Raw genomic sequence first — 23,447 nt, 5'->3', positions numbered from 1 at the left:
TCTGTATGTGTGTATGAATATATGTGTGTGTCTCCTTTTGTATGTCTGTGAGTGAAAGATCCTCCGTTTAACAAGCCAGTTTGGGAGTTCCCTTTGCGCTGTCTAATAAATCCTAGTCGTGAAAATAAACCCCACGTCCACAGTTCAGTAAGTAATCTCTAACAGCTCGCTCCGCGCCACAACACCGCGAGACATTAGCAGGTGGACTGCCAACTTGTATCAACAGTGTCTTTCCTGAGAGAAATGAGTCATCCCTGTGTAATATTTCCCCCATGAAGATTTATTCAAGAGCAGCACTCTTTCATTGGATACCCCCCCTGTTGTGTTAATGCGCTCCAACGTTGAATAAGATGTTCCTTCGTCAGCTGACCAAGCCAGGAAAGATGTGAGGATGCTTGTGTCAAATTCTCTCTCTCTCTCTCTCTCGCTCTCACACACACACACTTTGGTGCTGTGTCTCCCTCCCTCCATGTCTATATCTATGTTTGTCCTCATTTATCACCTCCTCCCCACTCCCTTCATAGGCCTTTCCATCTCTTCCATCTAGCCTGCTTTACCTCAAGTGAACCCCAAGCAAACTAAGGTCAAGGTCTTTCCTCAAAGGACTGATATATAAATAGGGAATTGCCATATTTGTGAAACAGGGGTGTCAGGTGGAGAGCGGTCAGCTATTGGTGCCTCTGGGAGATGGAGCGAGCGCAGCAGCTCTAATTCAGCCTACACAAACCCTCCAGTACCAGGAATCCCAGTGGGCTGGTGGAGCGCTCATTCTAACCTGTGCAAAGGCGACAACAGAATGTTTGGCAGTAGATATCTCTGTAGCACCAGGCGGCAACTTCCAGATCTGAAAAATTAAGCCAATGAGGAAGTGCCTTATTATACCTGCATTCTCTCTAATGTCCATCAGGGGGCGACTCCTCTGGTTGCATAGAAGTCTATGAGAAAATGACTCTACTTCTCTCTTGATTTATCTCTCTCAATCTCTAGTTTCAAGTCTTCTTCAATACAGCATGATGTTCATCTAGTAAATGATGGTCCATTTAGAGTCAAACAGACCATAAAGCAGAGTATGCTTTAGGGCGGGGCTACTGTGATTGACAGTCTTTACCATAGCGTTGTCCGCGTTTTCGTCTTAGACATGTAACCCTTTCTCAGTGTGTTTCAATTCATGAAAGTTAATTATCACATTTTGGTCGCCTAAAAATGTCAGTGTTCAATTGTACTTAGCTCCACCCTCCAAGATTGCGATGGCCAAAAAACAAGATGGTGACAGCCAAAATGTCAAGGCTTCCGTCGACAAACCAATGTTTGATGTCACGGTGACTACGTTCACTACAGACGTAGTTTTTGACGTTTGTTCATTTTTGGAATGTTTTCAATTAAAATTTCTGGCCAAAACGTCGACGTTACCTTAAGAGATAAATACAAATGATGTTGCAGAAGACACCTTGTTTTTTGAACCTATATGTTGACCATCAGTCTACTGATATCGTATAATATAACTTCATTTTAGGTTTTACCAATGTTTACCCCTTAGAGATGCCTCTGCTTGTTACTGTTTTTTTATGTGACAATCAAACCTTTCTGTCAAATTGTCCCTCTTTATTTTGTACAACTGTTGACATTTAAAGGTCAAGTCAGTAAACAACAGAAACTGCTTAACTTTTAGTGAGGGACTAGAACAGGTGTGTGGTTACTCTCCCAGACTTCCAGTCAGACTGGAGTGAGAATTACTAGAGTGAAGAGGCATCTTTAAAGAGCTGCTTCTCAGGGCATTATTAGTCATCTAGAGTTGAGGTTTCCAAATGGGCTGCTGCTGCTTTGCTGCTGCTTTAACCAAATCAGCCCTCCCATGTCAACGACGAGCAGTAAGTGGTTTCAGTCCGCTTATTTACGGGACCAAAAGTTCAGGACGGCCTGTTACCACGGTGAAACCACTCTGTGTGAATGGAAAGGACGGAGAATGCTGTGCTTATTAACTTGGGGCTTTTGCTGCTTTTGCTTCTTGCAGGATGAGTGGGTGTTTGGCTCCTCCTGTCTGGTTCCCATCAGGGTTTTCCTCACTCTCACATCATCTCTGCTAAACCTTTCAGTTCACCCTAATCACAGAAGCAGTTTGAACTTGAACCCATACAGGTTCAAATCGGTCAAACCATGACCCCAGAGCACCTCTGTTCAAAGAGACAGACGGCTGTCTGCTCTTCTTATCGACTCAGGATGTGTTTATTAGCCTCGGACACAAACATTGGTAAATGGACTGTACTTGTGTAGCGCTTTTCTAGTCTTTTCTAATCTTTTCTGATCCTGCTCTACCAGTGAGCCACTCTGAAACTCTCACTCGCAACTTATTTTTAGTCAGTCTATTTAAAAGCATCCTCTGGTACATACCAGCAGACTTACAATAAGTCAAGTTTGCAATTGTTCTTCAGACATCCATTCAGAATCATTAAGCTAAAGTGGCTTGTTGAGTCATTGTTAAAGAGACAAATCACGTTCTCCTCTTTCAGAGGCAAAGTGTTTGTGTTAATGAGTACAATAGTTTGGAGGCCAGTGATGTGGTCGATGTAATTGTACTGTATGTTTTACTACTGTGATATCACACAGGCAGACTGTCGTAGTGAGTGGTATCTTGGTTAAAAAACACAGAGGCAAGCGTTTGTGCAGCTGAATTCTGAGGTTGAATTGTTTATGCGTTTCAGTTTTATCTGGCATGGTTGCGCTTGTATCAATGAACTGTGTTAGTTTTTGTATCTAATTAGAGATATCAATGGTTCACTTTGGAACTAGTATTTATTTTAGACATTTTCTCGTCTATTTGAACCATCGTTCCTCTTTCTTCCCAATGTAATCACTAATTTAGTGGCCGCTCCTTAGTACACAGGGTTTGACGAGACATTGTTCCTCATCACAGTCCAAAGCGTCTTTGACGGAACTCTCCGTAGTTCCACCCTGTGCTCTACATGCCTTTCATCGCTACTCCTTCCTGTCTCTCTAGATGCGGTCCAGGCCGCATCCGTGCAGCTGGAGCTGCGGGATCTGTCGGCGAGGACGGGGCTGAGGGAGCGAAGCCGCCTCCTTCTGGGGCCGTTCTCCAGCAGCGCCTCCCTGGAGGCCCGCTGGTGTCGGCACAGTGGCAGCCCTGGATCCGAGCCCGGCCCCCCCGAAGCTGCTGCTGGACCTGAAGGGAGGCCTGCTGCAGGTCTGTATACCTGTGACATCAATTCAGCATCCTGAGTTGCAGGATTTCTCAACCCGGGACAGCTAAAGTCTCTCGAGGTTTCGGGTCAGATCAGCACCGCTAAACCAGGGTTGGATTGAGACACTTAAACTACTCTCTTGCAGCTGGAGTGATGGCAGTAGGAACTGCATGCTGTAATTCCACTGTATATTTGAGTCACCTCTGCCGGTTAAGTGGTGGAATATTAAAAGCCTATTTTTAGCGGTTGGGGTTTTATCCTATGTGTGCCTATTTTCCTGTGAGAAGTTACATAATGGTCCACACTGAAAAGTCCCCTTTTTTCAATGTGACTAACTGAGCACATTATTACTAATGTATTATTCCACATTACTTCTTCGGGGGGGGAAGCCCCTAACCCCCTCCCCCCATTCTCAATGGCTCGCTTAATGCTTTTATTGCGTGCCCATTAGCAGAAACATGATTCGTAACTCCACACTTAATATGCAATCATACATTTCCCACTGTAAATATTGGTGTGTGTGGTGTTTCAATCAAGTGCTGAGCAGAAAAACCACCGGAATTCCTTCCGATTCCTTTCTTCTCGTGCTCTCTTTCCAAAAAAACCTGGGGAGAAAAAAGAAAATCCCCAAATTTTCCTGTTTTTAGAGTTTAGTCATAACCCACCCTTGCAAGCTAGTGAGTAGCAGGCAAGCAGGCAGCTCCATGTGTGAAGAGTTTTTGACTCAGAGATTCCGGGTCCTCGGTCCAAACCCCAGGCCGACTGGCTTTGATGGAGCACGGGGAAGGGGAATGCCGCGGGTAAGTGAGGAGGATGTGAGGTTGTGTTGGGCAATGCGAGTCAGGACATGAAGGGGTGATGACGAGGGTAACCCTGTCCGCCTCTCTTCCTGTTTTGGAGAAGAATGTTAAATTATCGTAACCGTGCGTATTTATGCATCAGCTGTGAGTCTGCGTCACTGTCTAGCTTTCTGTCTTATCACGCTCTTGTTTTTGAACTTCTCCACGCTCTTTAAGTGGTCCCTCCCGACCACCTCACCGTCTCTACCTCTTCTGTCTCGACAGGTCTTCTGGGGCCAAGAACACCTGAGCTGCGTGAAGATGGTGGAGGAGCACCTAAGGGTGTACCTCAACCTCCAGAAAGGTGCAGATATAGATCCGGCTGAGAGCCGTTCCAAGGGCAAGGCCTGCCCCATCCAGCCCCCTCCTTCCCCGGGCTCTCCCTCCCCTCAGACGGAGCACAGCTCAGATGACCTGCGCACGGGGCATTTTCAATTCATCCAGGACTCAGGTGAATGTTCGTAGAGTGGCAAAGGGGCTGATAGTGTAGCGAGGCTGGAATCAAGGTAAATCCTATTTCTAGTGACAGGATTGCTCAGTGGAACTTTGCATTCCTCAGAACAGCACCTCACTCGATGTTCTGCAGAAGCCAGACTGATTTATCAGCTTATATTCCTAGCAGTTAGTCGCAAACAGACAAAAAGTATTATCCAACACTCTTTACCTGGACATACGGTTTCCCTGCTATTTCTTAACAAGGTTTTCAAAATGGATGGAACAGTGGTAAGCACGAGTCCCTGAATCCACAGGAAAGACGGTAACCACGGTCATTATAACTGCAGTTGGTGCTCAAGTTCACTTCACAAGCGCTAACTCAAAGTTCAGTTCACACAGATTCAAATGAACTAGTTCACATCTTTCTTTCTTCGTAAACTGGTCAGAAGCTCTTAATCAGTCTTTCAGACTTATTTTCAGCATCCTGACCAGCACCACCAGGCTCAGGAAGAGCTTGTCGTACGACCTTTGAACTCTGACCGCATCACTATGACACTCTACACCAATATACTGTCACTTTACCTCTTCACACCTCTGTGTGTGTGTGTGTGTGTGTGTGTGTGTACATATATATTTACTTACACAGATTTTCATATTGCTTTTACTTCTGTGATTTTCCTCTCTTGATATCAGCCTACATATTGAATGAACATTCAGAGGGGAACCTTAGTTTCAAGAGCTAACGACACCATATGATAATAACGGACATGACACTGGTCTAAACAACCTGCACAGTTATAAAAGAAAACAGACGTGAGTCGAGCGCACAGAACTGTATCCGCAAATGGAAACGCGTCCTCGAGAGGGAGCATTTCTGCTCCGCGTGCGCAAATGTGGATTTGCACAAAGCTATAACAAGCTCGACCCTCACTACGCCGCTTGCTGGTCAAGTTGACATTCCAGACTTTGGCGGTGGGGACGGACAGATGGTGGCCAATGTCTGTCTCTGCCCCCTTCATTGCCATCACTGCCATGCCATCATAATCTGTTCCGATAATGTACGTTAAGCTCACGCTTATAAGTTGCAAGCGTATACGTTCAGTTCAACGAAAACATTCAAGCATGTTAAAGAGCGTGTTCATGCACGACACTGTTGGTACAATCTTTGAAAAAAAGGAACCTTTGTGCCAAAGTGAGATGTCACTTAAGATACACACGGGCTTAAATCAAAGTCAGATCAAAGCCCTCTGTGGAAAAAAGTTTCATCGGACATGTCTGCCTGGTTCCACTCTGAGTAACATGCTGTTTATTCCCCCTCTTTGTGCTCTGTGTGTGCTGTCCTCTGTGTGCACACACACACACACACACACAGACACAGACACATTATACACAGAGGATCAAACTTGTCTCTGGCTGTAGACCAGCCGTCCACTCCGTCAGCTGTGGTTGAGTCTTTGTTTGTTGCACTGTTCCACTGCTCTTTGATGCGTTTAATATGCTGGCTGGAGCAGGAGAACGTACAGTAGTGAACTAGAACAGAGAGCACAATCTGTCTGCAACATGTTGTCAGCGGTCAGGAGACAACCGGTGGAGAACAGCGAGTGGCCCCCGGGGGCCCGACACAGGGATGGATGGGAGAGTTGGACGGAGGAGGAGATGAAAGATGGATTGAGAGACGGGTAGAGGGGAGTCTTCTGTCCCCCGTCTCTCACTTCAAGCTAACTCCGATGAAAGTAAAACCTCATGAAAATCTGTGTTTTTCTTCTTTCATTCGCCCTTTTTTTCCTCAAAAGAACAATAATGCCGTTCCACCCTCAAGTGGGCAGCTCACCGCCTTCACATGAAGGAAATAAAAATTGCCACGGACAGCTTTTGCTGACTCGCAGTGTTTGTTCCTCCGGGGGCCAAACAAAGCAGCAGTTCTCCGCTCCACTGTTTTTTTTCAAATAAACATTTTTCCAAAGGACGTGAATCTCAAACAGCAGCCACGACTTAAGTCAAACACCACTCAGGGGTTCAGACCCAGCGTTGTCCAGCTTTTGCAGGTGCTTGGCGGGGTTCAATCAATGGCTGTTTACTCCATAGTGAAAATGTTTACTCAGCCACTTTGTTTATACACGGCTTCTTACGCATATAAACATTCTGAAAGCGTGGAAACTTCTACAGCACTTCTTTTGGGAGATATTATTCTTGGGAGGGTTCGGATTCCGTAGTAGAACATCGCAGCATCAAAGTTAAACGCAAGTCAAAGTTGTTGTTGTTTTTTGCAACATCAGATCAATTTCATAATGGGAAAAGAATGACACACTGTTGTTCATCCCACATTCGCATTTTCTTCCCATTAAGGTTAAGCCTTTAAAACAGGCTTTTTGTTCTGGAATCCTGTGTAGTAGTTTTTTTATGATACCAGAAGACTTTAGCGCAGTAAACTTGTAATCTGCTGTATCTTAAAATATAAAATACTGCTCCTCTGTTCTGTGTTTCCTTCCATTAACTATATTCCCTCAGCCTCTCACCGTGTGTTTTCCCTCTCTTTTTTTATGTCTTCCTGTAAAGCACAGTCTAAGCTTTGCTTTTTGATCACTGACAGATTCAAGTGAAGTTATTCTGATGGTAGTATTCATTTTGTGGCAGCTTCCCAGAGGCTGCCGGGGCCCCATGAGGTGGTGTTCTACAGCGAGACGGAGGACAGCCCTGGGGTGATGCTGTGGAGGTACCCTGAACCGCGGGTCCTCACCTTCGTCAGGATAACTCCCGTCCCTTTCAACACCACGGAGGACCCTGAGATCAGCACTGCCGACCTGGGGGACACCCTGCAGGTAGGGGCCGACACACATGCGTGTATCTCTTGATTAGAAAAAAATGTTCACGTTATACTCCCAACATATCTATTTTGGGTAAATTAATTGTTATATTAATCAGGAATTTAACAAATAATATTTAGAATAGTCAATAAATTAGTCTTTAGAATAATCTGAAAAAAATAATTGATCTTTTATTTATTTATTTATTTCGATTAAGCCCTACTTCCAGGTGCTGTCTATCTTCACTACCAATGTTCTAAAGACCCTACCCAAACATAAACACACAGCATATTGTGAATAAATGTGGGAAACTCTAAGGAAAGGAAGCCTACTACTGTATAAAGAAGGCGAAAGAGACTCCACTCATCTCTCTCACTGCTCCCTGCTTAACATCACCTGCAATGAAAGAGAAATAAACTGTCTTGGAGTTGGGCTGGGGGCCATTTATAATTCCCATGACATGAGTCATGAGAACTTCCATTCCCTCCGTGTTATTGAATGACTGAGACCCCCGCTGACTCTCCAAACATGTACTACATGGTCAGACAGCTGTGGAAGTCATCGTGCATGCTCCGGTGTGAATAGCCAGGTGTCTCTAACCCCAGATGAGGTTATAATTTGGCAGAGCGTAGCAGCTACTGAGTCTACAGGGCCTCAGCGGGGGACAGGACAACCCAATTTTCCCCCTATCACTCATCCTCGGCCTCTCTATCCCCCGCCTCACTTTCCAGCTTATCGTCCTCGAAGGCGAGCTGAATCCCAAATCCCGTTCTCTGGCATCCTCCTCTGTAATCTTTCTCTTTTTTTTTCCTGGAGCTATTTTTAGGTCAAACGCCCTGACACTGTAATAAGCCAAGTCACTCCGTGTCCTCTTATTTATTGACCATGCAATTAGGAATGGCATTTCTGGTAATACAAAATACAAAACATGTTTTTTGTCATCCTGTTAGCTACGCTTAACCCAGTCCTGTTCCTGAACTAATGTATTGTTCCTGTTCTTTTTCCTGCTCATATAAAGTTTCACAGCTTGTTTTGGTTATGTTTAGTCAGATATTATTTTAATTTCTGCAGTTATTGAGGTTTCTAGAAATTCTTTGTGGCAAAAAGTCTTCAAAAGTCACGTAGAAGCAGAAGCTGAGGATCAGCCGTCCAGCAGCTCATAGTGAAATGCAGTGCAAGGATAGCTAACAAATGTATTAGAATAAGAGGATGTGATGAATACACAGATATGACTCTAGCAGTACATCATTGCATTGACTGGTAAGAACGTGATATAAAAGCTAGTTGGTCAACGTTCTATATCTCTTTTGATCAAAGATCAGGTGTTATATGTAAATACTGTGAAAGTATCCAAATGCTCAATCCACAGAGAAATGGACACAGTTAGTATTCAGAAACTGAGCTGTCATGACACAGGGGCTGTGATGTCATAACTACACTGGTAGAAGTGATGCTAAACTCTGTGTTGTTGACACGTGAGTGCAGGTATGCTGTGAATGGGGGGGACAGCACGGATACAGAAGACCGGAAACACCCACCACTCAGAACAGATAGGCTTTTATTTTCGGAGAAGCAGGTCTTAAAGAGATAGGCGCTCTGTCTGTGTATTCAGACTGTGTTTTTTGAACAGTAAACCAAAATACAAGAATGAACCTGAAAATTGATGTCCCTTTAAAGTATAGACTTTACTATAATGTCATTTTTCTGTTTTTTGTTTTTTTTCTTGACTAGCCACTACTTATGATGTATAGTATTTATCACATATTTATTTCATAATGTTATTCCCAGCCATTATTGCTATTGTTTTTACCTCTGTCGTGGTGGTGAAATGTGGCCCTGGAGAGACACCTGCTGCAGCGAGCACTACCACAGAAGAGGTTTCGGTGTTTATATGTCTTTCTGTCTGTCTCTGGGGCAGATTTTGTCACCACAATTGCGTCACAAGATGCAGTCATGGAGGTGTGTAATTGATGGTGGGGTCAGAAGCAGGCGGGTAAGAAGTGAGGAAGGGGCCATTTTGATTTGGTGTCGCAGCTGGTGTGAACCCGTCACAAGAAATTATTTCTGAAATTAATGACGGTAGTTTTATTTCATTTCCAGCCCATTAATAAGGACTTATTAATTACATGTTTAAGCCTCGGGGTTAGGTTCCTTTTCTCTCTCCGCACATCCTCCCCTTTATCGCTCCGATTCTTTCCCAGACTCCCACAATCATTTCACCTACAGCGCAGATGTTTTCTTCTCATCCGTTCGGCCCAGGAGAGACGAGACACTGGAAGGTGCTGCAGATGTCTGGCTTCACAGCGAGGCCCCACAGCTGTAAAGTCTGTAATGAGCGAAACTCCAAAGCCTCTCGCTGATTGGCCACATATTGAGTTACAGTGGAGAGCGGAGGGAGATAATGTGTGTGACGAAGGGAGGGCGAGAGGAAGAGGCGGTCGGAGACAGAGTTAAGGGTGGATAATGGGAGAAGATGGACAGGAAGGAGAAGAATGGCGATAGATGGTCACAGATGGAGGTGGTGTCTTTCACCAGCTGATTGAACGAGAGCTCGATGAAGGCCCGACAGCAGATGCAACAAGTGTTGTTCACATGATTCACATGTCTGTCGTTCACTTAGACAGCGGCCATCAAATGTGAGCTAGCGTGGGTGCCAGCATGTATTTCTGCAGCTGTACTTCCATCTCTATGACCGCTGGACGTATTCGAGAACCGGCGGTTGACGAGCATGTGGTTTCCTCATCATCTGCTCCGCTCCTCGTGTCATCTGGCGCGGTCCTGTCTCCTCTGACAAGTCTGTTAAAAGGAATCAGGTGATGAAACTTCCACGGTGGGGAGATGATGAAAGGAGGAGGCTCTGAGCACCCGGCTATTACTGAAACCACTTGGTGTGGGGATGAGATCCAGCGGGGGCCAGAGAACAGCAAGGAATGCTAAGTCAATGGAAGCCATTGTTATTGACGGCTAAGAAAAGTCTCTCACAAGTTTTAAAAGAGAACTAGAAACCACCTTTAAGGAGTGACTGTCCTAATTCTGTAGCTTGTGTTTGTGCGACACCCACATAAAGTCTCATCCATGGCGGTAATATGACACTTGGACTCCACAGCAGTCAACATGTTAACAAAGCTATGGCTGATAACATTCATTTAGTTTATCTGAAAACCGGTTTAAATCCATTGTTGAAAGCGACTGCGATGCATTTAGTCAAAAACACAGCATCACGTATCATGTGCTGTTTTGAAAAGAGTGATTGTCAAGTAATTATAAGACATTAGGTGAGTTTACTGATATGTTACACAGTCCTCCTTACCTCGTGTTTCAATCCAAACAAAATACTAAAACCAGAAAGAAATCCAGTGACTGAAAAAGGAAATGCAGCCATAAAACAACAAAAGAAACAGTAATGGTTCAGTTTCAGTTCCAAAGGAATTTTCATTTACTTCACATCCGGGCTGTGCAGAGAGAAAGAGAGAGAGAGAGACGGGGGGGGGGGAGAAAAGGCAGTCATAATTTCTCAGGCCTCTAAAATTACCATGTGGCCACACGGAGATGAAGGCTGATAGATTTTGAGAAATGGAAAGTGAGAGGCGTAGGGAAAGAAAAAGAAACACGGAGGGAAAGAGCGAGAGGGACGTGTGGCGTCGAGCTGTCTTCTCGTTCCTCCCCGTCGCTCAGTCGGCTCTACGACCGTTTACCGGCAGGTGGATAGCGAGGAGGACAAGGTGACCTAAATAAAAGTGGCTGCTCTTCACATTTTCTCCATCTTTTCATTCTATTCCTCCTCCTTTTCTCTCTCCTCTCCCTACATCTGCCTTTGCTCCCCGTCTCCACCCAGCTGAATAGATGGAAGGTGGAGTTGATAGAGGGGTGCGGGGGGGGGGCGTTCGTTGCTCTGAGCCATGCTGCTCGCTCGTCCCCCCGGAGCAGATCATATTAACATTTTATAAAATCAAGATTTCCTGCATTTAAATAGTTGTGGTTTCCCAACTGGTTCCAGTGTATCGGAGGGGGAATTCAAACCTTCTTCCATTACTCAAAGTCAAATTGCACTGCACTGTTTTTACATACAGTAGAAGGGGAACCATGTCAGAGTGATTGGGTTTGGGAGGTGGGGGGGGGGAGCAGCCGCAGGTTCCTGCCCGTAGAGGGCCCAAGTGATGATGAGGGGATAGAAGGTGACTCATTCTCACCTTCTCACCGCCGTGTGGTCCGGCCCTCTGAATCATAAGCAGGTGTCCTCACTGCTCCTTTTTTCCGTCCGTCTCTCTTGCTCGATTCTCTGCCTCTCTGCGGGGCTCTGAAAGCCTGAGAAAACCGGGAGTGAACACAGGAGCTGGTGATTCAGCCTGACGCCAGCTCAGAGGAGGAGCAGGAGGAGGAGGAGGTACAGTTTGTTAAAGTGGAGTTCAGCCTCCGCGTGTAGTCATTCGCTTTTTTTTACCAATACTAGCTTTTTTCCAATATCCAAATAAATGTGATCATTCCTTTGCTGTTCCGGCGGGTACCCAAAAATCGCAAACATCACACCATCTGCTCCCCTGCTGTTGCTTCTTCGTACATGGCACTGTGGGATAGGCTTTCATGTCCCGCGACCGATATCATAAAAGCTCTGTGGCCTGAGATGAACCGGCAACCTTTGAGTCATAACCGCTTCTGCAGCTGCTGTTGCTGCCATTGTCGTCATCATGAGAATCGCAGGTCCACCCTCCGCTTCACATCCTTGTTTCACGTCCCTTTTTTATCTCCTTTGCGGGGAGTTAGAATCGGAGAGGATTCGGTGGGTGTTTCACTGCGGAGCGGACCCCAAAAAAGAGCAAAAGAGTGTATTTTAGCCAGGATCACTGTTATTTTAGTGGGACAGCGCTCAAGCAGACCTGCATTATTCACAGCTTATGCACTATAAAAATACGAGACTGTCCGTGTGGTTAATTTGATCTGGAGCTTTTACACCTCATTCACCAAAAACTTTGGCATTGCAGAGTAAAAGGAAGAAAAAAAAAGTGGAGCGTGAAGATCTGGGCGTGGGATTTTCCGCTCTGATTAATGTTAACCTATATTAGCCCACCTGAGACAGCATAGCGGGAGTCGTTTTCAGAACAATTTTCATTACATCTCCTGAGTAAACATTTGCTCAAGCCGACGTCAATTCAATTTGTCCGCCGGCTGATAAGAGGTAGCTAGCAGTGGATTTTTCGGACACATAGGCATCAGTGGAATAACAGAAGACCTAATAGCAGTGTTGATATTGTTAATAGGAGCAATGGCAGACGAGGCTGTGGGTGTCGGCGGCCGCAGCCTCGGATGGGAGCTTGGGGAGTCTTCAGTTGCACGGACATGTTTAAAGTTCAGCAGCGATCGCACCTGGGTCCATCATGGAAATTGAAATCATTTCTGTGTGTTGTGTATTTGCTTTAGTTTTGCCTGCCTTCAGTTAACCCTTTTTTTGAGAGAGAGAGAGAGACTGTGATTGGTCAATCAGTCCCAGAGAAGTAACTCCATGCAGAGAAGTATGTTGCGGTTTGGCAGAAACAGGGTCCGGGTGACAGGGATGGAAATCAGATGTGTGTGTACACAATGCTGCCAACAGTCCTGGATTTGAATGCATTCGTAAAGAGTTTTTGAATATTGAAACCACTCGAAAAGTCCTTAACGTTAGCTTTCTGGGCCTTTTGAACCACCTCCAAAGTGGAACCTTGACTCAAAAAACATCAAGATAGCATGTAAGATAAGCCCTGGGCTGATGTTTTGTCCCGAGGCCTAGCTGCCAGCCTTCTGCTTGAGGGGAACACAGATTGCACCCCTTTAGCCAAAGGGGAATGTCAGCTATTCGGGGTTACGTGTTGTTTATCAGATAAGGTACACACACAATCAGGCAGCGGAAACCGACGCTGCCCGGACTGTATCACGCACTCACATACGTGCGCACACCTGTATATACACACGTGTATACACGCGTATTGTCTTTCATACACGCAATTATACTTGGACACGTATACACAATCTGTTTGACATATACACAGGTGCCTTCTCCTCCCAGGAAGCCATTGCCAAACGTCCAACGTAGCAAAAAAATTGTATTTTGGGGGTTTTCGTTTTCCAACATTATATCTTTTTTTTTTGTTGCGAGCTGGTTATCGATTTCATCTCCACACTTTCTCTAAGGCCAAAGTCAAAGGGAACATGACGCACATTCAGCCATGCAAATGTATTCCACTGTACCATACATGCACCTCACATATTCGTTTCTGCATGCCGTCATGTGTATAGAATATCACAGGTGAAAAAAGAAACCACCCTCTCTGTTTAGCAACGCGGTTCTGGGAATCGTCCGCTGAGATTCAGTGAGTTTCCGCTCCGGTGGCTCAGTGTGTCGGGGTTGCGGGTGCACCACTCTTGTCGGGTACAATTATGAGCAGCGGATTCCAGGAAAACCTGTGTGGCATTTCATACATGATGTAAGCTCACGGTTACCTCATGCATTCCTCCCCTAACAGTACACCGCACCCACCGTGCGTACGAAACAACACACACACACATGTTTTGTGAGCACAAAGCTTCTCACACACAGTCTTGTTGACGGTTCCATGGGGTTCGGTAAGCGCCCGGGGAGCATCGGTACCTCCGGTAAACAATTGGATTGTCACAGACACATTTGCTCAGACAAATGCCCTCGCTCACCCATAAACAGCACACACACACACACACACACTGGCATCCTGCAGGTGTGCTGCTAAAAGCTCCCTGCCACCACAGATCCATCAGAGTTGCGCAGGTGGCCAAGGGAACTCAAGAACCTGCTTTTAGTTCACACAGGAGCACCAGACACATTTATGCTAATTATGGCACGATGTGTGAGTAACGAGTTGAGCCCGACCAGTCATTCACACGAGCTGATTGTTATTCAGTGTGAGAAACAGCTCAGAAACTTCAATGCTAATGGATGTCTCATAGCATACAGTTGGCCCGGGGTCTAGTCATGCAGATGTAGTTGTCGTCTCGCTGCGTTGGTGGTCTGCGCTTGTTGTTTTTTTCCAGACTACATGAGAAATTATAGATTGGTTTGTCTGAAGTGAGTGAAATTTAAGGTTGTAATGCAGACACCATTAAAAAGAATAAATCGCTTGCTCATTCCTTCTCCAAGCCGGGGGATTCCCCATGTCCTGAAAGGGTCAGTAAACTATCGATGATAAATGATCAGCAGACCACTGCTTAATGCTTTATGTGTAACTGGGGGGGATCTACAGCACTGAAAGGAGTACCTGTTGTGCAATAACAAAGCCTCACAGAAACATCTGATGCGTAATCAGGGTCACACTGAGGAGCTTACAATGCTCTGCTTATGCGGTCTGGATGCAAAGTTTCAAGTGATGACTCAGTGGGAGATTCATCAGTACGATGTTGTCATCTGATGGAGCAAAGCCACCACCTTAAGAGAACTATCTGATCCATCGGTAGCATCAATTCTACAACAAAACCATACAGGCATATACATTCGACAGCAACAATCTGAGTTAGTGTTTGATAACATTTGATCAAGTAGTCGCAGAGCTCGGAGTAACCCAATAATGCCACCCAAAGAGATGTAAAGAAGCACATCAGTGTCTTTGGGTTCGCAAAAAGTCTCATTCACGTTTCCTCCAAGCTCTTTCAGAGAGAAAACTAATATCTGTGATCATTTTTACTCTGTGTGCAGGAAGTAAGGGAGAAAAAAATGGCGATAGACTCCTGTGTGATTTCATCCAAGTGAATACTGGGATTTATCCATTATTGACTGGCGAGCAGAGGTGTGTGTCTCTATACGGTGGAGGAGAGGGTTCGTTTGAGCCACAGGTATTTAAGGAGGATTTGCATGAGCAACAGCTCAAGGATGAGGTGTTACAGGATCCTCTTTGACTTTTTCCATCATGTTTGCTCAGCAAATGAAAAAGGGGCTAGAATAAACAGCAGTAAACTTCCTTTTAGACTTGTCTTTTTCTTTTAGTCCCTTCCTTTAGGCAGTCAGTACAATTTTATTTGCATAAGCAGATGTAAGAGGGCCGCAAGCCGTTTTTCATTTCAGCTTTATACTTTCCACACAAAACGAGTGTCTTTTGTGATTTATGACGTGTGAAATCGTATAACGTGTTAAAAGAGGGAATCAGCCACAGAGAGTCAGTGTCTGGGCATGTACTTCTTTACCCTGAAAGGAGTAATATGTATTTTTTCTGCATTAGAAAAAAAACGACTAGACCCATGTTATATATTTTGTTGGGTTGTGTACTACTAACATTATCTCAACTTTTTCAAAGATTTTCCAACTGTATGACTCTGTATGAATCTTTAATTTGAATCCAAGTAATGGTGTGTTTCATTTGGTCGCCTGTAAATGGCGTCATATCCCCTTTACATGTGTCGGCGTTGTTGTTGTCTAAGTACAAACCACATTTTTACAATACACCTTGTAGATCTTGGTCGTTTTTCTATGTTTTGAACAGTCATATGACATCTGGATCTCACAGCCCTCTCCGGGGCATTCTGTTTCCGACAAACGGCACCAGAGAAACACTAATTTTTAAAGGTGCAGTGTGTGGGATTTGGGGACATCTAGCGGTGAGGTTGCAGATTGCCACCAACTGAAACTTTTCCTGTATGCCAAGCATGTAGGAGAACTACTGTGGCCGACACGAAAGCCTGAATGGCCCTATGTATATATGTAGATATAAACGGCTAATTCCAAGGTAATGCTACACACTGTTCCTTTAACATGAAACTGCTTTGTTCAGTGTTTTAATCAGCTGATCCGTTTTGTTTTGGAGAGGAGAAGACCTCTGTGGTGAAAACCTCCTAAACTCTGACGGAATCTTAACCAGGAGAGGCCAACTGCATGGAAAAGCAATGCTGGTAGAGCATGACCCCACGCTACTTCACGGCATAACCAATTGCAAATTACATATTGTGCGTTAAAGGAAGCTTCAATCTGAGTTGAAGATCTCTACCCTGATTAACGGAGATGCATACAAACCTGAATGAGATACATATTTTGGGGGCTCCTTATGTAAGTTGTTCACTGTGTCTTTTCCTTTCAGGTACCGTGCAGCCTGGAGTACTGGGACGAGCTCCAGCAGGCCTTCGTTCCCTTCCGGGAGTTCAGCCTCTCGGAGAGCAGCGCCTGCCAGCTGCCGCTGCCCAGCCTCAGCCTCACCGTCCAGCAGAAGGAGCTGGTGGCCTCAGACCTGTGGAGGATAGTCCTCAACAACAACGGCGAGGGAGGAGATGAGCAGAGGTGTGTGGGGGGGGGGGGGGAAACCTGCGTTTTATTTAGCTTTTTCTCGGTGCTCTTAGGTATTTGTACGCAGTATGTGTGCCGTCCAGTGATAGAGAAAGCAGAGAGAGAGAAAGAAAGAAAGAGAGAGAAAGCGCACCCAGGCCGCCGAGCACAAAGAGCCAGCAATGTGTCCCTCGCCCCACATCTGGCGTGCAGGAGCAGGGAGCGGGCTTGGAAGGCGTTCAGATCGGCCTAATGAGATTTCCCAGCACACCAAGTGCCTGTCAGGGCCCATCCGGATTCCTTCCTGCTTACCTTGAGTGTATCTAATCGAGGGGGAAGCTCAGGGGGAAGCGAGAGGAGCGGAGAGCCCCCTTTTGGGTTGGCTCATGAGTTCTCAGGTCTGGGTTGGGCCGGGCTGAGCTGGGATGGGTTGGACCGGTTGGTTCAAGCCTGCCAAGCGCTCCCAACACCTCAACGGGGCTTTTACTCCCCTCTTCCAGCTACCACTGCTTCCTCTCTTCATCTCTCTCACGTCTCACCCCGTCACATCTTCCGTGCTTCGCCCATTTTTCATTTCTCTCATTCCCCATTCCTTCCTCATCTTAATTTTCTCTCTTTTTTCTGGCTCTCTCTCTCTCTCTCTCTCCCCCCTTTTTACTTCCTCTCGGGATTTCGGGAACTTTTTAGTGGAAGAGAATTGCCAAGCCCACATTCTGTGTGGCTTAGAGAGCTCCAGAGGAGCAGAGAGGGAGGAATAAGAAAACATGTAAGAGAAGAAACAGAGAAAAAAGTACCAGCAGTACCAGATACAGTGTAGAGCAAAATATACATCTGCGTTGCATTACAATCATAGCCCAAACACTACATTTCCTTTATGTTTAAATTATTTGTCTTTTTTGATCAAAACTGAGTCCCCTTCCCCTTACTCGCCCGTTTCATCTGCCTTACTTTAGTTTCCAGCAAGAAAAAAATAACTTGGCTGCCCTGCCAACTGGAAGTAATGAAAATTGTCAACATATGATGCTTATCTTTTTTAAGGAGCACTCTGCTGCTCCAGCGTTTCTCGGGTCCTGAGCGTTTCCTGCTGGAGTTTTTTATTTTTATTTTTTTACGTTGGATCATGGTAGCAGCAAATTACAGAGCAAATGGTCATTCACTTCAATTACCTTCCATTCCACATCATCAACCATGACATGCAATTAATGTTCACGGAGAGGCTCTCCTGGAAACTGCGGCAGTAATAATGTACCTAAACTCGCAGGCTGGGACAGCGAGGAGGCCCGCTTCATACTGTTGTCTCTTCTCATTCCCCCTTTTGTCTGAATAATGGTGGCGTTTATCTCCACTGCAGATTTGTGACGAGGATGTCGCGCAATTTGTAACTCGCCGGGCAAGAGACAAAAGCATTCAGCTACAGATGAGGATCAGACTATTTTAATTAGTGGGGAGAATTTTTTGTGGCTGTGATTCCACAGCTGTGCCTGGTGCTTTTGATATTTCAGAAAATCAATAACCATTAGCTAGTTTTTCCCCTTGAAACTGTCCAATCTGAATCACAGTGGTACATTACTCTTTTCTCCTCCTTTATTATTTTCATATGAAACAATGTCATGTTCACAGAGTGCATTCGGTTCATAAGTTTTCTTTATTTCTCTGCACTTAAAGTGGTTTTAGTGTTCTGTTGTGGTTTTTACAGTCAGTCACACCACTGAATCTGTTCCTGTCTGCTGTGTCTCATCTTCCCCCTCCAGTTCGGAGAGTGAGTCCGGGTCCCAGCTGCCCTGCGATCAGTTGGTCTCCCCAATCGCGTTGGCGGCCTGCACCCGCGTGGACTCCTGCTTCGCTCCCTGGTTTGTCCCCTCCCTGGGCATGTCCCTTCAACTTGCGCAGCTGGACATTCACCTCTGCCACCATCTAGAACAGCTGGGCACAGGTAGGACACAGAACGCGCAGTTCTTCTGAGTTTGAAGATAAAGATCAGTCGGGCTGCACCAAATGGTTCAAAGCTTCGCTCATGACATTACAATACATTCGTATTCTAAAACATTTGAATGCTGACCAGCTTTTTTTAAACAGTTACAGATAAAGACTAGGCTACACTAATTGTTAGTAGGCTTTACTGGGTCTGATTCTTTGAATGTAAAAAAAAGACACTCGGTACAGCCTTAAAGATGAGTACATTTCAAAAAAACGTAAGAATTGGATCTTTTGACAGTTCTGCCATGTGATCAGTCCAGTCTCTTAATGCGGATGCTGTGTCTCACTCTGCTCTCAGCTCCACCGAGACAGCTTCGTCCCTTCCTGCCAGACAGGAAGTTGCCTCAGGAGCAGGAGTTCATGGTGAGCAGCGCCCGGGAGCCGCGGGTCTTCCTGCGCCAGTGGAGCAGCGGGCCACGTCAGTGTCAGGAGTTCAGCTTCTCCACCCAGCTGGACTGCAAGCTGCTGGAGTACCGAAACCTGACACACCTCCAGCTCCTCCAGCCTTGTGTACTGCAGGTAGAGCTCAGCTATTCATGATAGTTTATCTGCCTGGATGTTTAGGATTCAAAGCACTGATCAGGGAATGTGAAAATGAGTTCATTTAGATGTTTTACTTTTTTTTTTTGTGTGTGTGTGTTTCAGGGCCAGGCTGCAGCCACATGCTGCCCTCAGAACACCACACTGGATGTGAATGTGTTTGTGGATCCGGTGTTCCTCAATATCAGCCAGTATGCCATACACACCGTGGACACTGCCCTGCACAGCTGGCAACAGGTAACAGAGAGATACCTTCATGTACACTTAATATTCAAACACACTCCATAGAACACAATAAAGTATGAGCTCCATGGACTGTTAGTGACAGATTATTGATATTGCTTTCAGAGCATTTGAATCATTTAGCCTTATACAGGCCCTGAGGGTGGAAGTTGTCCTTCAATTTATTTATTTATTTACCCATATCAGAAGCAAAATAGTTGATTTCTTACATGGCAATGTACAAAGGCAATTTCTTGCAAATTTTCACTGCTGCCTGGCAGTGTTGTAGTTAAGAGCACCTGCTGTAAACAACAGCCATGTCACGAGTGTATCGAGACTGAGACAAAACCAAGACTTTGAGGGGTTGAGACCGAGTCATGACCAAGACCAGACCACTGCGAGTCCCACATTGCTTGACACTTACAATAAAATGTGGAACAACAAACAATAGGCAATCCTTAAATTGATCTCAAAGATCCACATTCCCATAAAAACACCCAGAGAAAACAGCTGAAGATTCCTTTTTCATTCACCTCTTTTATCGCCATTTATTATGCTGTGTTTGTATATGTACAAGTGCACCATGAGAATTTTCTTGATATGATAATCAAAAAGCATTGCAGAGTTGAAGCTTATGTTTCATTTGTAATCACTGTAATAATGTTACTCTACAGAGTCCTCTTTGTCTGAGACGAGATGAGACCAACACCTTCAAAATGTGGTCTTGAAACCAGTCTCAAATACTACAACACCGCTGCGTGGTGACGTGCATTTGAAGTGACCACAGTAATCAGTGCTATGGTGACTTATGTAGCAAAGTATTGGAGGATAACTTATTTACTTGTACTAGCATACAGCTATTATATTTGGATCCAGGGGCTAGTGAATCCATAGAAGAAATACGTAGAACATATATGTACCTTTTGAGAATATACAGAAAAAATGTCTTTCTAAACAAACTCACAACAAAGTGGATTTCATGAGAATAGTTTGGGGATGTATGCCAGCGGTGATAAAAACGTTGCCTTTCACTTCGCCGTGAGCTCTGACTACAGTGCTCCCGAGCTTCTAGTCCTTTGGTCCTCGTCATCTCTCAGTTCCCAGCTCTCAGCACTGCCTCTGGTAGCCAGGGTGTATTCGTGTGTGAAGTGATGCCCATGAAAACACGGTAAAACTTGAGTGCTGACACATGCCAAGACTTCATCTGGCCCTAGTCCTCCACCCATTTGTCTACTTGCTCACACAAACACACACCCTGGCCTCTCTGGCTTGGTGTGCCCTATCATGGCTCAGCTCAGCTGCGGCTCTGCTGACTCATACGCTGGCCCCTGGAGACGTTGAAGCACTCACATGGTTTTGCATGCATGCAGACTCCCACTGCCAGGTGAGAGACATGATTACTGGTGTTTTTCTAAGAGCAGCTGTGTTCTTTTACCTGTGGAAAATAAAATGAAACAAGCTGTGTAGGAAATCTACTATAAAATGATTGTCTGGCTCGCAGTTGAATCCCTTTGTTTTCACATCGGTGGCATCGTTGACTCATCAAAAGCTCATACTGGCCGCGTTGGATGATCGGGCATAATTGACCCTTGGCTTCATCATTGCATCATGCTAGCGAATGTTCCCTATTTCTGCTGGTTAATTTAGCCATAAATAAGACTTTGGAAGCGCTGGTGGTGTTGTAATGAATGGTCATGTTGCAGCTTTACTGGAGTGTTTTGGACATGCTGGTATCCATGGTGGGTTTTACACAACAAGCCAAGCATGATTAGTTGGTCGTGTGCTTTGTGCCAAAGCTTTTACTGATACTGATTGGGTGATACGTTTGGCTTTTTTGAACGCCATCTTTGCCCAGTATCTGGAGACACAAAATAGAGGTTAACAATACTCACGCATACAAACACACACAGAATACCTTTCTTCACAAACACAAGCCCCTGAAGGGTGTGTTTACATGTCCACCAGTATACGGATTGAGTCATAAAATGATTAAGCGTGCTGTATTTGTTGTGAAGTGGAGCTTCTAAAGACGACCAACACACGTCTGTTTTTTTACGGAACACTTTTACTGTCTGAAAACTGCAGTCTAACAACCGTTACAGTAAACAGAGCGCACTCTTGCACCCGACATCTAGGTTTTTCCTTATCATCATAGTTAGCATCAATGATACATGTACCATGCTACTTCTCGCTTCTCAAAGTAAAAGCACTTCCTCTTTCATGCTCTTCACAATAAAAGTACACATGCAATCAAACAATTTACAACAGTATTGTCTTGATTGGTCTAAACAGCAGTAGCCTTGTAACTTGTACAGAGCCTTTTAACTAGCTCCAGCCTTTACCACTTTGCTGCACACAAGGGGAAAAAAACACACCATAATTATAAGGCAAATGTGCTGCATGTGGGTTTAGTAGTTATGGAGTAAGGGGAAGAGAGAGGTCAAGTACAAAAGGCAGATTTTTTTTTTTTTTAAGAAAACACACTTCATAAATATTTCCGTCCACCTCAGAGAAGGTTGCGAACACTTAGATCATGAAATATTGTTTCCTTTTTGGTGTTTTCGCTGAAACAAAATCTCGTGAGTGGTGAAAAAAACCTTGGGTGTGATTAAGCCCAAATCCGTCTGGCGGTGAGATGGATGGAAAGGACCGCTCCGGTTAAGCTAAAATGCATCTTTTGATCTGATGGAGGCTTGCATTCCTGACACACTCATGCGCACAAATTGTCCATGCATAGAAAAAACTTGATCCTAATTGAAGACGTAATCAGAAGCAGTTGGAAATGTTAACAGGCCCTGTCCTTCCGCAACAGAAGGATGTATCCCAACGTGTGTAATTGTTTCAGTGATTTTCATGTTTCCTGGTGTCAAGGCTGGCAGCCAGGCCTGTTGTGATGTGGCCCGTAGGGTCAGCATTGAACCGTGGAGAAGATTCCTCAACTACCACACAATCGAAACCTCACAACCCAGACATGGTCATACCAGACCACCACAACCAGAACAGCTGGAGCACTTCCAGATGCAGAGCAATAAATATATATAAAAGAGCCTGCTTGGTGTATGGTTGCAATTCATTCTCGTATAGCTCTGATAATTTATGATATACAGTTGTAGTCATGGTAACATTGACTTCTCTTGTGCCCATGATAACATCCCCGAGGTACTTCTGGCAGTCATAAGTACACCATCCAAATGTCTTGTCATTTATATTGACATGAATGTATATTCAATCTATTATGATACTCGGCATGTTCCCAAGCCGGCAGGCCCTCCTCATCTTTCTTGCCTCTCCTGCAGCGCTTCCCTTGAGCTCCAACCGTCAATCAAGTCCTCGTAGATCAGTTCAGAACTGAGATTGGATGTAGCTCAGGAGGTTCAGCGGATCGTCCACTAACAACAGGGTCAGAGGTTTGATCCCTAGGTTCTCCTGTCCTTGAAAAAGATGCTGAAACCGAAGTTGCTCCCAACGGGCAGGCCAGTATAATTGGCGTGCGAGTTTGTGAAGAGGTTACAAAGAGGCCAATTGTTGAGCGCTGTGTCCGTTGAGGTAGAAAAGCTCTACATTAGTGCAGTCCATTCACCATTTACCTTTCAAATTAAGCTTGAATTATGCTGTTATATGTAAAACTGAAGGTAAAACTCAATCTCGGAACCCATCGCCTATTGCTCAGACGACGGATGAGCCCCTGGGTTCAAGAAGCTATATTTCTGGGGCTCCGGTGGAGCCGACTTCCTTTTCCATGAGCTGCTTGTTGTTTACAGTCCAATTAGCAACTTGAGATGTGAGACTGGAGTGTGTGTTGGGAGCGACGTGTACGACCGGGTTGTTTCACCATTGGCCAGTTTACAAGCTCATTGTAAATCAATGAAAAGTCAAGTCAATGTCAGAAGATAGCCGGTGGGTTCTTACATTGCATTTCAGCCAATGCAGTCAACCTCTTTTGCTGTCCATGTGGACTTTTTACCTGCATTAAACTAAATCCTGCTCAAACCAGATTGGTTAATACTATTCTGCTACAAATGGAAACCAGAACGCTTTCAATCCCAAAATCATGTCCTGTTGTTTGCATATGAGTGCACTATTTGTTTATAGAGCTAAGGTAAACTGCAGTTCTACAAGTTAAGAGGGTTGCTAGGTTCAAAAGAGAAGAAGGAAAAATAATTCTTTCAAAAAGTTTTTTTTTTTT

At 45.0% G+C, this 23,447-nt stretch overlaps 1 protein-coding gene across 1 annotated transcript in view; it reads left to right on the top strand.

The window, feature by feature from the left end:
* The window catches only part of vps13b (vacuolar protein sorting 13 homolog B), a gene marked incomplete at its 5' end in the record, with an annotated part of 268,784 nt that overhangs the window by 230,000 nt on the left and 15,337 nt on the right, over positions 1-23,447 (top strand). The window contains 8 exon segments of the mRNA XM_031868606.1: positions 2,996-3,156; positions 3,158-3,199; positions 4,262-4,487; positions 7,106-7,290; positions 16,341-16,537; positions 18,274-18,455; positions 18,798-19,018; positions 19,145-19,324. Of these exon segments, the coding sequence (XP_031724466.1) occupies positions 2,996-3,156; positions 3,158-3,199; positions 4,262-4,487; positions 7,106-7,290; positions 16,341-16,537; positions 18,274-18,455; positions 18,798-19,018; positions 19,145-19,324 (1,394 nt within the window).

The sequence above is a fragment of the Anarrhichthys ocellatus genome, unplaced genomic scaffold (assembly GCF_004355925.1).
Source record: "Anarrhichthys ocellatus isolate YVR2014 unplaced genomic scaffold, GSC_Weel_1.0 scaffold43, whole genome shotgun sequence".
Taxonomy (NCBI): Eukaryota; Metazoa; Chordata; class Actinopteri; order Perciformes; family Anarhichadidae; genus Anarrhichthys; species Anarrhichthys ocellatus.
The sequence above is the reverse complement of the archived record's forward strand: the minus strand, read 5'-3'. Positions and strand labels throughout refer to the sequence as shown.